At 34.1% G+C, this 16,307-nt stretch overlaps 1 protein-coding gene across 1 annotated transcript in view; it reads left to right on the top strand.

Moving 5' to 3' along the window:
- POF1B (POF1B actin binding protein) overlaps positions 1-11,475 on the top strand; it is a 68,131-nt gene extending 56,656 nt beyond the window's left edge. The window contains exons 14-17 of the mRNA XM_028522855.2: positions 720-848; positions 1,624-1,706; positions 7,495-7,609; positions 9,593-11,475. Coding sequence (XP_028378656.1) covers positions 720-848; positions 1,624-1,706; positions 7,495-7,609; positions 9,593-9,598 — 333 coding nt within the window. The 3' untranslated portion in view covers positions 9,599-11,475. The remainder of the gene's footprint in view (positions 1-719; positions 849-1,623; positions 1,707-7,494; positions 7,610-9,592) is intronic.
- The last annotated feature ends 4,832 nt before the right edge of the window (positions 11,476-16,307 follow it).

Raw genomic sequence — 16,307 nt, 5'->3', positions numbered from 1 at the left:
ACCACAAGTTTTTCTCAGCAAGTATCACTGGACAATCCCAACAGAAAGTCAAGATGAGACAAAATATAATTTCTTCAAAAGCCTAGTGATTTTCCTAGCAGACTTCCTCCCCTAGTTTTTTTTCCCATCCTAATGGGAACTATAACACTTTAACTTAACAGCCATCTGTGCACAAATAATGGACCTAAAGAGGAAAATGGACCGGATTAGTTGCAGCTATGCTTTTTATTAATTATGTAAATGTGCGTCATTTTAACCTCTCTGGATTTCATCCACCTGTTTTTTAAACTGTTCTAATAATGCTTATCTCACAGGGTTACTGGGAGAACTGAGATAAGCCATGCAGGAGGAATATTTTGTGAACTGTAAATCATTATCTATTAGCCATTATTATTGAGTTTTCCTTAATTAGAATTTGAGTGATCTAAAGTCCCTGTTTTCCTAGCATTATTTTAATTATTGTGCCCTAGGCCTGTTACTTAGGTAATGTCTTTTCCTAAATTGTAAAGGCGCTTTTTAAAAAATGATAACATTTCTACTTTGCATGTCAATTCATATTTTACATTCACAAAGCTCTATAAGTTTTTATAACTATTAGTATTTTGCTCTTCATTTCATAGCTAGCTATATGACTTTCTGTCACTTAACCTTTCTGGAATTCAGTTACCTATCCTGTAAATGAAAATTAAAATAATTCTCATGTCTTTTTAAATTCTTAGACTCAATTAAGTCAGTACCAGAAAGATGTATTGAAAAGAGAAGGAAGCTGCAGTGACTTCCAATTCAAGCTTCATGAACTGACGAGTTTGCTGGAAGAGAAGGATTCCCTTATAAAGCGTCAGTCAGAGGTAAGAAAGGCTGGGATGTAGGTAGAGAGAAGCAATACTGTCCATCTTCAGGAAGTAGAATGTGAGTGTGAAGTGGTGGAAGATGCATATTTTGTGAAACAGAATTCAAAGGAAAGCTACAATGGAAGCAAAAATAAGTATGGCTTATTTACTATTCTGAAGATACTGATTTTATATCTCATTACCCATGGAACTCCCAATAAGACTGTGAGCTCCTCACTACATTATTAGCCATTTTAGCAAGGGACTGTGTTATATTCCTCTCTGTACCTGTAGCAGGTAGTCCAGGATCTGTTATAAAACCAGTGCCAAAGGAAGGAACTACCAAAAGTAGTGGCTGATATTGTATTGCTGTTGTTAAACAAAGGGTACTTGTAGTAACATTCAGTGATCAACTTCTTCTCTTAGGAAACAATACCTGCTTCCATAGTGAAGTTTCAGCACTTTTCTGCTATGGTTTTACTTGCCAAGCTTTCTAGGACAAATCCACATCATCTTGAGAACCATATCCATTCAATCTCGTGTTATCCCTCAAATATAGAAATCCTATACCCATTCATGGATTCCTGCACAGACATATAATGTAACTTATTGGGCAGCATGAAGCAAAAATATGTAGTATTCAACATGCGGGATTAGAACATTTTTACCTCAAGGTGAACAAGGAAGAAAAACAAGTAACTATTCTTGGTAACCTTGTTAAATGGTCGAACATACTTTGTATTTCATGTTTCTACTGTTTTCAAATGATTATATATTGCCTTTTATTTCTAAGGAACTCTCGAAGCTGAGACAAGAAATATATTCATCCCATAATCAAACCTGCAGCGGTGGAAGGACTACAATCACTACTAAAAAGTAATGTATTTTTTAATAAAACTTAATATAGCTTTGGTTATTATATAATCCAAGTTATAGCATTATAATTTATGTGTCTTTTGCAGGCCAGAAATTCTACTAAAGAAACCATCGCTTAATCTGAAGTCATAGAAATTTAGACCGATGTTTTCTTCTAAGAGTTTTATAGCTTTATTTATTATGTTTAGTTCTATGATCACTTTGAATTAGTTTGTGTATGGTGTGAAGTAGGGATCCAAGCCTATTGTTTTTTAAAAAGTGATTTATTTATTTAGTTTTAGAGAGAGGAGAAGGTAGGGAGAAAGAGAGGGAGAGAAATATCAAGGTGTGGGGACCTGGCCTGCACCCCAGGCATATGCCCTGACTGGGAATCGAACTGGTGACCCTTTGGTTTGCAGGCTGGTGCTCAGTCCACTGAGTCACACCAGCCATGGCCCAAATCCATTCCTGTGCATAGGGCTATCTAGTTGTGCCAGCATCATTTGTGGAATATACTATCCTTTCCCCTATTGAATTGCCTTGGTACCCTTGCCAGTAATAAACCGATCATAAATATAAGGGGCAAATTTGTAGACTCGCAAGTACATTCTCAATTTTACTCCATTGATCTATTTTTCTTCATGCCAGTACCATGAGGTCTTGATTATAATAGCTTTTTGGGGGGTTAAGTTTTGAAATCAGGAATGAGAGCTTTCAAGACTGCCTAAACTATTTTTGGTCCTTTGATTTTCCATATGAATTTTAGGATAAACTTGTCAATTTCTGTAAAAAAAAACTCCATTGAGATTCCTACAGGAATGTAATTAAATATGTAGAAAAGTTTGGTAATTGCCACGTTAATTAACAATATTAAGTGTTCTGACCCATGAGTTTGGGATCCTTTTCCATTCAGATCCCCTTTAATTTTTTAAAACAATATTGTGTAGTTTTCATCGCACACATCTTGTGCTTATTTTGTTAAATTTATTTCTAAGTATTATATTCTTTTTTCCTCTTTTAAGTTAAATTTACTGGGGTGACATTGGTTTTACGGTCATATAAGTTTCAAGCATACATTCTATGCTATATGATCGGTACCACCCAAAGTCAAACCATCCTCTGTCACCAAATTTTCAGCCCTATATTGGTTTTGATATTATTTTAAATAGAAATCTTTTCTTCTTTTCATTTTCAGATTGTACAATTGCAACCATATAGGATTAAAATATATTTTTGTGTATTGACTTTGTGTTCTTTACCCTTGCTAAATTCATTTATTAATTCTATAATTGCATTGTATTTCTTTAGAAATGCATTTGTACAAGATCATACCATTTACGAATAGAGGTAGTTTGACTTGTTCATTTACAATCTTGATGCAATTTCTTTCATTTGCTTATCCAAGTGCCCCAGTAACTCCAGTGGGTGTGAAAGAGAAATGGGGAGAATGTTCCTGTCCTGTAGTCAAGGAATTTGTGCATTTTATCTCAGCTTATTATTGTATTTCATCGAGTTTTGGGGGCATAAATTTATCATATTCTCTTTTATTATGTTTTCAAGACAAAGCCTTTTTTATAATGCTTTAAAGACATAGAATCACTTTTTTTAAAAAATCACTTACATATGATTGACATATAACATCATATTAATTTCAGGTGTACAACATGATTCATTATATGGGTATACTGCAAAGTGTATAAGTCAAAGTCTAGTTAACATCCATCACCACACATCATTACAAATTTTTCTACTTGAGATAAGGAATCTTAAGATCTACTCTTTTAGCAACTTTCAAACATAGGATAGAGTATTATTAACTATAGCCACCATGCTGTATATCACATCCTGAAGACATTTATTTTATAACTGGAATTTTGTACCTTTTGACCATCTTCACCCATTTCACCCACCTGTCAGCCCCCATCTCTGGCAACCACCAATCTGTTCTCTGTTTCTGTGGGTTTTTTTTTTTATTCCACATATAAGTCAGATCATATGGTATTTGTCTTCTGCTGACTTACAAGTATTTCATGTTGTCGTAAATGTTCGGATTTCCTCACCTTTATGGGTGTATAATATTCCATTATGTGTTTGTGTGTGTATACATTAATTACTAGGTCATCTGGTACATCTATTTTTAATTTTTTAGAGAACCTCCATATTGTTTTCTTTTTTAAAAGTTAAATACAATTTATATTTTATTTCTTTTATTTTATTTTTAAAGACTTTATTTATCTATCTTTTGAGAGAGGGGTAGAGAGAGAGAAAGAGAAGGAGAGAAATATCAGTGTACAACAGATGCATCTATCAGTTGCCTCTCACACGCCCCCAACCAGGGACCTGGCCTGCAACCCCGGCATGTGCCCCCACTGGGAATTGAACCAGCAACCTCTCGGTTCACAGCTTGGCACTCGATCTATTGAGCCACACCAGCCAGGTCCATATTGTTTTCTGTAGTGGCTGCACCAGTTTACTTTCCCACAAATAGTGCACAACAGTTCCATTATCTCTACATCCTTGTCAACACTTGTTATATTTTGTCTTTTTGATACAAGCCATTCTAACAGGAGTGAGGTGATAACTTCTCTTTCTTGGTATTGGAAAATAGTATGTTATCTCTTTCTTTAATAATCAGTTTGGTTAGAGCTATATCAATTTTAGAAATATTCTTAGAGAACCAGATTTTAATTGGTTTTCCTCTACTATTACTATTTTATATTTCATTGATTTCTTATCTTTATTTTCTTTGTTATGTTTACTTTCCACTTAATCTTCTCTTTTCTAGTTTCCAACCTAGAAACATAGAACACTGATTTTAGAACTCTTTAAAAGAATCTCCCAATTTTAAGTTGTAGTTTCATTAACTGTACTCTTTAGTTTCAAAATCTTTCAGAATTTCTCTATTTTTTTACTGATTCCTTATTTAATTTCATTATAGTCAGAAAACATACTTAGTATTCATTATAAACAGTTTAAATTTATTGAGATTTGTTTTGGAAGCCAGAATAGAGACTCTCTTGGTAAATGTTCTGGGTCTTTGAAAAGAATACATATAATCTGATGATGAGTGGAACATTTTATAAATGTCATTTAGCTCAATTTGATTATTAGTATTGTTTATAGCTTCTATATCTTAATGGACTTTCCATCTACTTCTAGTATTAATTATCTTAGAAGACATGCCAAAATCTCCAACTCATAATGTGAATTTGTTTATTTCTCTGTTCATTTCTATCAGTTTTTGCATCATATATTTTGAATTCCTGGTAGGAGGTGAATACACATTTAGGATTGTTCTGTTCTACTGAACAAAGTTAAGGACTGTTACATTTTGTGGATGAACTTATACCTCTATCATTATTAAATGACCCTTTATATCCCTCATAATGCTTCCTGTTCTTAAGGCTACTTCATCTAATATCATAACTACTCTAGCTTTCTTTTGATTGCAGATTACATGGTAAATATGTTTCTATTCTTGTCAGTTCATTCTATTAATTAGTTTATATTAAAGTTATTTTTATAAATAGCATACATAGTTGGGTCTTGTATTTTTATTCAATACAGTAATATTTGCCTTTTAATTAGACTGTTTAAACCATTTCTATTTAATGTGATTATCTATGTTTGCATTTAAATTTAAATTTACCATCTTGCAATTTGTTTTTTATGTGTCCCATATTGTCTTTGTTCTACTGTTCCTCTTTTCTTTTTTCCTTTTGGATTAATCATTTTTTCATTATTGTATTTCATCAGTTTTATTGACTTATTAGGTATACTTCTTTTTTATAATTGTAAAGGCTTAAGATATTCTTGATATCACAGTCTACCTTCAAGTAATATTATTATACCTCATTACATGTAGCATGCACTCTTTATGAAAGTATATTTCCATTTTTCCTTCACAATTTTTTGCTATCTTTGCCATACATATCCACTTTACATATATTATAAACCCTCAATACAGTATAATTTTCCTTCCAATGGTCAATTATTTTTAAAGAAATATTAATAATAAAAATAATATCCAATCCTGTCTTAAATTTACCCACATATTTATCTTTTCTGTTACTATTCATTCTTTTACTTAGCTCCAAATTTTCATCTGATTTTCATCTTCTGTCTGCCTAAGAACTTCCTTTAACATTTCTTGCCATGCTACTCTGCTGGGGAAGACTTCTCTTGGCTTTTTAAGTTGGGTTTGCGTTCATAATTCAAAGTCACTTTACTGTGTATAGAATAATTAAGTTGACAGTTATTTTTTCTATCAGTGCTTTAAACATGTTATTCCACTGTATTCTGATTTCCACTGTGTAATAAGTTTGCTGTTTATCTGATGACCATTTTCCCTTTTGAGTAATGTTCTTTTATCTCTGGCTGTTGCAATATTTTTTATCACTGGTTTTCGAAACTTTGACAATAATGAGCCTCTGTGTTTTTCTTTATCACTCTTTTCCTTGCTGTTCATTGGGCTTCTTGGATCTGTGTATATGTAGTATTCAATAATTTTGAGAACTGTTTGGTCACGATTTTGTCAATTATTTTTGTCTCCTGCTAATCCTGACTTCAATTACACTTATATGAGAGTACCTGACATTTTATATAGCTAACTCACTCTGTACATTTTTTCAATGTATTCACTCTCATGTTTTATTTTAGATAATTTCTCTTGATGTCTTCAAGTGTAGTAGTATTTTCTTCTGCAGTGCCTAAGTATTCTTAATCCTATACAATGTAATTTTTACTTGTAGAAGTTCTATGTAGATCTTTATACCCTTTATTGTTCTCATAATGTTCATGCTTTCTGCTAATTACTTGAGTATATAATTTACACTTTTATATTTTTAATAGTTGTACACTTGCTTACTTGTTTCTTTTATATATCATTTCTTGGTCTGTTTCTCCTAATTTATCTTTCTCTTCATTATTAGTCACATATTCCTGCTTCATTGCATGGTTGCTCCTTTTTCATCGAATGCCATACATGTTACTTTACATACTTCAGTTCTGAATATTTTTAATATCCCTTTAAGTATTTTGTGGCTTTTTCTGAGATAAAGATAAGTTACTTAGAAAGAGTTAAATATTTTTTAATCTTGCTTTCAAACTGTTCGAACCTGCAGTCCAGGACTAATGTCATCCTACTACTGAGGCAACACTGTTCTGTAGTTTTTGCCTGATGTCCCCCATACTAGTTCTTTCCCCTCTGGTTAGTGGAACACAAACTACTCCCATGACTATGTGAGCTCTAGGAATTTGCATACTATTCCTTTTCAGTGGCTCTTTCCCCTGCCTTGGTAACATTGTCACGTTCCTACACTGATCAGTACTCACCCAAAGGCTTGTGGGGAACCCCTCTACAGGTCTCTTGGCCTCTCCCCACGCGTGGACCTCTCTCCTGCCTGTTATTCTGCTCCACAAATTCTGGCTGCTTTGACATACTTTTACTTGAAATTCACCTCAACTGGGTGAGGCTGCTAGGATCTGTTTGGCTTCCCTTTCCCTATACTATGACCAAGGAATCTCTAGGCATTTGTAGGACTCATGTCATTTGTTTCCCTCCTTTGTGATCATTATTTTGTGCTGCCTGTGACCTATTATTTCCAGAAACACAGGTACCTCCCTCTTACTCTTTTGAAAATAATCATAGTGAATCTTTATAAGTTAACAGGTGAGGGGTTTTTTTTTTGGAAAAAGTTAAGTCATGCAGTCAAATTAATTTAATAAGGGGAACCAAACTAGGAGAGACTAAATAAGAATGAAAGTTATTTTCTTGTGCAGCTTGTCACTACCTTTTTTGTCTGCACAGGTACAAGACACAATATCCAATCCTAGGCCTCCTGTATGATGACTATGAATATATACCACCAGGTAGCGACACACACACAGTTGTGATTGAGAAAACAGAAGACAAATGGACCTGTGTAAGTTCACTTGGACATATCCAGTCCTATTAGTACTAAAGATGTATATATTTCTATATATAACACCCTTGAAAATTCTGGTAAAAGATCAGAATGAGCTAAAATCTTATAGAATTTGATTTTTTCCTCTTAAGATTTTTCCATATTTTCCTTACTGATATATAGTAAGAATTAAGAAACTTTGAACTGATTCACACATGTGGTATTATCACTGATTATATAAACAGTAATAAATTAGATAGGCTTTTACCCCCAAAAGGAAGACAGTTAATATTGGCAATGTACTAATTTTATTTCCTTGCATATTTTTGGAGTTATTGAAATAATTCTATTCAAATTTTCAAAAAAACTGATTGTTTCTAAAGCTGGTAGAAAATGTCATAGACAATTATAAAGGAGAATGCAAGATGGAGAAGCAGGTTTTAATATAATTTGTCTTGCAATCTTCTATGTGATACTTATTCCTGTAGGTTATAAATTTTTAAGATTTTTGAAAGAGGAAATGTGTCTATATTTCTAACTAGATCATAAGATTTTCTAGCTTTAAATCCCCTACTTACAGTTAAGCTGATGACGAGTATTTTAATGGTTAGCACTTTTCTACAACATTCTCTAGGATGACAAGATGATACAGACCTTAAGATCTTTCTAAATAGTCCAATACATTGCTAAGGGGGCTGATTACTAAAACTCCCTTATTCTAAAGGACTAAAAACTACTTTCCTAAAAATTCTACCTATTGACCAATTAACTTTTAAAGTAGAACAGCAAACGGGATATATTTTCCCTAGCACAAAAGTTGTCTACCAGGGGCAAGTTTTCCCCTTAGGAGACATTCAGCACTTTTTAGAGACATTTCTGGTTTTCTCAACTAGGGGTTAGGTACTATTTGCATCTGGTGGGTAAAGGTCAGGGATGCTGTTCAACAGTCCTGCAATGTTTATTGTACTTCAATAAAGGTCTTAAAATGCTTAAACATACCATGGTGAGCAATAGATAAATATACAAATGCCAATCAATCATTTGCAAAACCTCTTGAAAAAATTTTAAAATCACAGATGTATAGTTAATAAAATATTATAGATGTGGAGCTAATAAATGACTGCAGGTGTATAGTTAATAAAAGTAAGTGTCCATTAAATAACTCACTTTAAAATTATGTTTTGGTTGAACAAGCTCAAATATTTAAGTAAAGAAAAGAGTTCAGAAAGTGCTTAGTTCTGAAGCCCTTTTCTAACTACAGTCAAGCAATCACCCTTATCTACATGGTTCTCTATCATCAATAAATGCAACCAACATTTAGTAACACCAAAATAAAAACGGTTTGATCTTTGACATATGATGTTTCTTAAGTCATTAATTAGTTGCAAATTACTCACTACTAACTGTTAACTAATAAAAGGTATTTGATAGCACAAGAACCAGATGAGCAGCAAAGGAAAGGCAGTATAGGATTTAAACTTTGTCACTCAGAGATTATTTGATGTTCAAATTTAAGACTGAAAAGCAATTGCTGCTACTAACCACATGTGCCCGGAGAGGGCATCAATGTGAACATATATCAAATAAAGGGTCTACAGAATGGTAGTCATTACTACTCTCTATTAAAAACATGCAGCAATAAATATCAAACTTAGTATCTTAAAGGACTAGATAGTGATAGCAAGTCCAAAATATATTTAAATAAGTTTAAAGATGAAATATCTAGATTTATTAACAGTTAAGGACATTTGGACACATTTAACCTCTAAGTATGTCATCAAGAAAGAAATCTACTGAGTCCTCCCTCATTATCTTGACCAAAGTCAGACAAAGTCATTTCATTGAAAAAGCACCACAAAAGAGCACCACAAAAAAGCAGTACATTTCCTTTGGTTTTATGTCTATCAGTTTACATCATTTTTCAAAACTGTGTGCATACTGTGACAATGTCTAAAATCATTATGAGCCAGTAGCAAACTAACTTTTTTTTTTCTTTTCCAGCCATGAATGACTCTCCAACACAAAGAAGTTTTTTGGGGAGGGGTGTCTGCATTAGTCCTTTAATTATTATGTTTCCACAACTAAAGGCCAATCAAAATTTGGAACCATGGCACTACTCAGTATATCTAATGGAATGAATCAGTTCTCCAGATGAGTTTCTCCAGCCATTGATGAGGTCTGAGTCCTTTCTATCACATTCTTGTATTCAATATAGCATTCACCGCTTATGTAAACTTCCATTGCAGACAATGGAGGACATACTTCACTGTTTTTCAATAGGATGCTTCCTAGATGCTGAATGAATTTGTGCGAGTAGAGATTTTACAAGTTATTCCGTTAGATGATTTTCCTCTAATATTAGATAAGCAGTTCAGCTACAAGTATAAACACCGTTTGTTACCAAAAAAATAGGCAAAACTATTGAATTTTAAAAAACACTTTAACTAGTGCATGGTATCTACAGTACATATTTGTTTTTCTCACATTAAACCTTGTGACTAAAAGAGATGCTTCATTACATGCTATTTATAACTCTCAGATACGTAACTAAATCAAGGGTGATGGTTAACTTCATTAAGTAGGAAAGTGGAATAATATCTTTTCAACTAAATACATTTCCACTAATTTGCACATTGTGCTATTATGGTTCTAACAACATGTCCGTGGCTTGGCAAGTCTCTGCTTTCAAAGCATATCATCCCCAAATGAGCCCATTTACTTCCTTAAAAACATATAACAATATATTGTAGTAGTGGGTAAAAAAGGTAGACATTTTTATAGGGGAATACATAATGTGACACTGAAATACTGCATAAAGGCTTAAGAAAGAAACACAGCAACAACAAATTATTGATCTCTGTATCCTACTTGGGAGAAAGAGATTTTACAGTAAGAGTATTTAATGTACTTAATAGCTAGTTGATTAGTTAGGTTGCAATGACCTTACAAAGTGAAGAAAAATATTTTCTAAATACATTAGTAGATAAAAATGAAATTTCTCAATTTCAAGCACTATGCTTAAAGTTGATAATTAGCAAACATTAAAATGTTTGCATTTGACAAAATATAGATTAAGGCAACAAATATATTTGGGTTACATTTTAATGAGGTTTTACAAATATGTATATAGAATCCTGTCATATCTGTTAAGATAGGGACAGATGAAACACTACAATAAATCAAATCCTAAGTGAGAAAAATGCTTTTAATACTCTTAATTTTCAAATGGGTTTTGATATGGAGTGAAAAGCCTTATTTTGTCATCTTAATACTTTAAGATGTCTAGCTGTATAATATGGATGGACATAATTCTAGTTTTATCAATATTTTTGTGATAGAAAATGTTAATATTCTTCATGAGCTACTTAGTCCTTACATTTTCCCCTGTGGTGTGGGATTAGCTGGGCAGCTTCCCTTCTGCTAACTACTTATATGTGTAACTGTAACACTATTATGTCATGTTATATATCCATTACATACAATAGAAGTGGAAGTGTTTAGTACCCTACTAGAAAACTACCACCATAGCTGTTTGAAACTTAGGACAAGTGTAATTTCCCCCCAAGAACATCCACAATAACAGTCCATAACGTGGGGTAGTTAGGAAGCATGTCATTGGCTCACTTCATCCACACAGAGTGACTGAATGGGTCTGTGAGAACAAGGTACTTATTACACTTAATAAATTTAAATGTATGTATTTCTTTTCCAGTTTGTGACTAAGATAAATAAAAAGAGCGGTGATTTCATTTCTCTAACAAGTTTTATATAGCTTATCTCTGAAAAGTGCAAAGATGTTGTCAGGTGAGAAATGCCTATTATCTCATTTCTATTCCACTGTGTTTCACTTTAGATGTCAAATAAAATGGAGACTGTGTAAGAAATACAAAACAATCTAAGTGTCTGAATGAAATATATAAATTGTTTGTATGATCTTTGTGAAAATCCTAGTAAAACACGTATACCATGGATTTTTCGCTTAACTTTACATTTTTTCTCAGGAAGTTACTGTCATATGAATGTTTAGGTTAGAGATAAAAACACCCCTGTTATTTTTAAAAAATGCCTGATATGGATTACTAGTGACAACAATTTACGTAGTTGGACCTCCGGCTGTTCAAGGTTTCTGCTTTAAAAGCCTAGTCTTGTTTGTTTTGTTGATTACATTCCTGTTAAAGATGAGATCATATGGTATTTGTCTTTCACCGCCTGGCTTATTTAGCTTAGCCTAATGCTCTCCAGGTCCACCCAAGCTGTTGCAAAGGGTGGGAGCTCCAGCTTTCTTTCTGCTACATAGAATTCCACTGTGTAAACGAACCACATTTTTACCTACTCATTTACTGATGGGCACCTAGGCTGCTTCCAGCACTTGGTTATTGTACATAACTTGCAATGAACATAGGAGTGCATAGATTGTCTTGAATCCTTTTGAGATTCTTAGGGTATAGTCCCAGCAGTGGAATTGCCAGGTCAAAAGGCAGATCCATATTCAGTTTTCTGAGGAAATTCCATCCTGTTTTCCACAGTGGCTGCACCAGTCTGCAATCCCACCCACAGTTCACAAGGGTTCCCTTTTTTCCACATCCTTGCCAGCACTTGTTTGTTGCTTTGTTTATGATGGCCATTCTGACCAGTGTGAACGTGGTATCTCATTGTGGTTTGAATTTGCATCTCTGATGGCTAGTGATGTTGAACATCCTTTCATATGTGTGTGCACCATCTTTGGGTCCTCTTTAGATAAGTGTCTGTTCAGGTCCTTTGTCCATTTTAAATTGTATTATCTATCTCTCTGGTGTTGAGTTGTAAAGATTTTTTTCTATATCTTGGGAATCAACCCCTTATTAGATGTTATCATTGGTGAATATGTTCTCTCAAGCAGTGGGTCCCTTTTTCATTTTGTTGGTTTCTTTTGCTGTGTAGAGGCTTTTTAATTTGATATAGATCCATTTACCTTTCCCTGTATTTCCCTTGCCCTAGGAGATACATTGGCAAACATATTGCTACTAAGATATGAGATTTTACTGCATGTTTTCTTCTAGGACTTTTATCATTTTGTGACTTACATGTAAGTCTCTTACCCATGTTGAGTTTATTCTGCTGTATGGTGTAAGTTGGTGGTCTAGTTTCATTTGTTTGCATGTACCAGTCCCATTTTCCCAACACCATTTACTGAAGAGACTGTCTTTACTCCATTTCATGAAATGGAGCAATATTTCTTGTCAAATGTTAATTCACTATAAAGGTGTGGATTTATTTCTAGGCTCTGTATTCTGTTCCATCGATCTATGTGTCTGTTCTTATGCTAGTACCAGCCTGTTTTGATGACAGTGGCTTTGTAGTATAGTTTGGTATCAGGTACTGTGATCCCTCCAACTTTGCTCTTCTTTCTGTAGATTGCTAAGGCTATTCGAATCTTTTTTGTTTCCATATTAATTTTTAGAATATTTTTCTAAATCTGTGAAATATGACATTGATATTTCAATAGGAATTGCATTGAATCTATAGATTGCTTTGGGCAGTATGGACATTTTAATTATGCTAATTCTTCTAATCTATGAAGACAGTAGATGCTTCTACTTATTTGCATTCCTCAATTTCTTCCTTCAATGTCCTATAGTTTTAAGAAATAAGTACAGGTCTTTTATCTCCTTAGTTAAATTTCTTCCTAGGTACCTTTTTGTTGATCATGTTGAAGTGAAAAACCCTAAAGTTTCAACAAAACCTACTAGAACTAATAAATGAATTCAACAAAGTTGAGGACACAAAATTAGTATTCAAAAATTGGTGACATTTCTATATACAAATAATAAAGTTTCAGAAAGAGAAACTAAGAAAGTAATCCTATAGACTTAATTATTTTGAAAGTAAGAAGACTTCTCTACAAGGTACCTTTCCTCCACCACACACCATTATTAAATGAATTGGATTTCTATAGTACTTTCTGTCTAATAAAAAATACAAACTCTTTCATTCTGACCCTAAGATAAACTAGTAAGTATAGGTTTAAAAATAAGAATGTAGTAAATTATTGCATCTTTTTAAATAAAATCTTTAATATTGAGTGACAAAATAAGACATACATCTTCTGAATCTACAAAGGAACACTGGAATTGTTGTATGACATAATTACATGATAGCCAGGCTGTCTTGGGAATCTCCTTGGATTGGTCAGTTGTAGGGGAGGTGTGAAGTCCAGGGTATTGGGTTTGGTTTCCTGTCCCATTACATTATTTTCGTTATTAAATTTATGTTCCAGATATTGTTTATGTTAAGGGATAGCCTTTGCAATGTAATGCAGTGACTCAGTATCAGGTTTGCTAACACAATCAGTGCCGAACACTCCTAGCTCATGTGTGCCAAGATATAACAAATCAGATGAGTTTCTTAATATGGGAGAATATATAGGCCTTTTGAGGTAGTTTGCTAAAGGGGCCTGATGAGCCAGCCATGTTATGAGTAGATGGTATTGGGATCTAGGATGACAAGTTTTGGAGTCAAGGGGAGGTGACTGGGACTTCCATTATGGGATAAATGGGATAGTTTAATTACCAATTGGTCCAAAATTAAACATAAAGCAGAGTTCCCTTTGAAATAGGTATTCTGATAATGTTGAAAGAGAAAGGTTTAGCAACTGGAACAATGCAGGTGAAAACATTTTTGTTTGGGATTATCTAGTGCTACAGTCTTGAACCCTACAAATGTCACAATCTCTTTTACAGGGTGTCTAAACTGCCAATAACACTCGCCAGTTCTCATCTAAGATCCAAGGTTCTAAGAGATCTTTTTGAACTACTATCAAATGTCCAAGCGAATTATTTTTTAAACATTCTTTTTTAAAAAATATTTTATTTATTTTTAGAGAGAGGGGAAAAGCGTGAGGAGAGAGAAACATCAATGTGTGGTTGCCTCTCGTGTGCCCCCTACTGGGGACCTGGCCCACAACCCAGGCATGTGTCCTGACTGGGAATTGAACTGGTGACCCTAAGGTTCACAGGCTGGGGCTCAGTCCACTGAGCCACACCAGCTAGGGCACAAGCTAATTATTTTGGGAGAACAAGTTGGAGCTGAACGAAGTTGCAAACATTCTGTGATACAATGACATTCTAGGGTACTAATCTAGTTCTGCATTTTCTCCACAAGAAGCCTTATTAGCCAGAAAAAAAATTCATTGGATAGAATTCCAAGTCTAGCCAGTACCTTTTTATTCTTACAACAAGGGGGAATCATCCAAGATCTGCACGAGAGGATTCTTTTGTTTCTTTGGCTTTGTGTGAGATGGGTCTCTTTTTCTTTCTTTGGAAGTAGGCATATTTAAGATTAAGAATTTTGCTATATTCTTAATTCTTTTTTTTTCAAAAGTCCTTAAAACGATGTGTAGGATTTAGTGCACATTAAACCACTGAGATTAGGTGGCCTCAAAATAAACCAACTGGGTAAGTCACTACAGGAAGGAGTGGGGGAGAATATAAATGAAACAAACTTGGCCACAAAATGATAACTCTTGAAGCTGGGTAGTAGCAATATTCTGTAAGTGTTCACTATTATCTTCTACTTTTATATGTGGTCAAAAATGTATCATACATAATTTTAAGGGCAGTTCATAATTTTAAGGGCAGTTCAAGTTTCAAACTGTTGGCTGTCTTGTATGAGCATGAGTTGAATTTGAGAGCCTTCCCGAGTAGCAGTCCTAACTGACAGTAATAATCCTTTCCTCTCCATCATAGTATAGGCCATTTAGAAGTGACAGTCAGAGAAATCCATTTCCACAAAATAGTCCTGAACAGTTCTGGGAAAATGCTTTTAAAATAATTACCGAATTATTTCTCGTTGTTATGATGGTATTCTGACCCGCATGTTTAGGTGAAGTGTTTTGTCATAAGATAGATCTGTGCACTCAGATTTGTAATTTTAGACAATTTCTGTTTGTTACATAAACTAAATTTTTATTTGTTCTATCTTGGATGGGGCTTTCTAGACCCAATTTATAAGTGAAAGAGAAAATCCATCTACCTTTCTCCATCTCCTCTGTAGCCATGGGCAACTAGAATGACGTTTTTATATAGCTTCCTACTTCCTTCAACTTCTCTACAATACCTTCCTTACACAGCCTCCAGAATAATCATCAAAATGTAAATCATATCACATGTTCCCTCGTTAAAACCTTCCAATGGCTTCCCATTTAAATTCTCACAGGTTTCATCTCTCATCAGTCCCCCACACCATGGTCCAGCTGAAGTTTGGTCCATCTCAGGTTATTGACATGTTTCTCTGCCTTGAATGTTCTTACACATGATCTTCATGTGACTGGGTCCTTCTTTTCACTTGCATCTCAGCTCAACTGCCATATCCCTAGTACAGATTGCCTCTATCTCACCCATAAGCTACCTTTTTTATGCAAAGTTGCCAAAAAGTACAAGAATCACACTGGGGACTTTTGTCCCTTTTGGTAGTGACACATGGGAGTTCACTGGAAATGCAGAATTGAAGGCCCCCTCCCCCACATACTGATTCAGAATATGTATTTAACAAGATCCCTAGGTGAGCTCTACAGACAGTAAAGCTTAAAAAAGCACTGATGTAACGCGTACTGACTAATATATTTCTTTTCTGTTAGTGATCATTAAAGAATAATTAGCCCAACTAATAGAGTCTTAAGCAATACTGCTATATATCTGGCTGCATGAATTGTATTGAATGATGACTAGTTTGAATATAG

This window comes from Phyllostomus discolor, chromosome X (assembly GCF_004126475.2).
Source record: "Phyllostomus discolor isolate MPI-MPIP mPhyDis1 chromosome X, mPhyDis1.pri.v3, whole genome shotgun sequence".
NCBI classification, from domain to species: domain Eukaryota; kingdom Metazoa; phylum Chordata; class Mammalia; order Chiroptera; family Phyllostomidae; genus Phyllostomus; species Phyllostomus discolor.
Note: the sequence above shows the minus strand (reverse complement) of the source record. Positions and strands in the feature narration are given on the sequence as shown.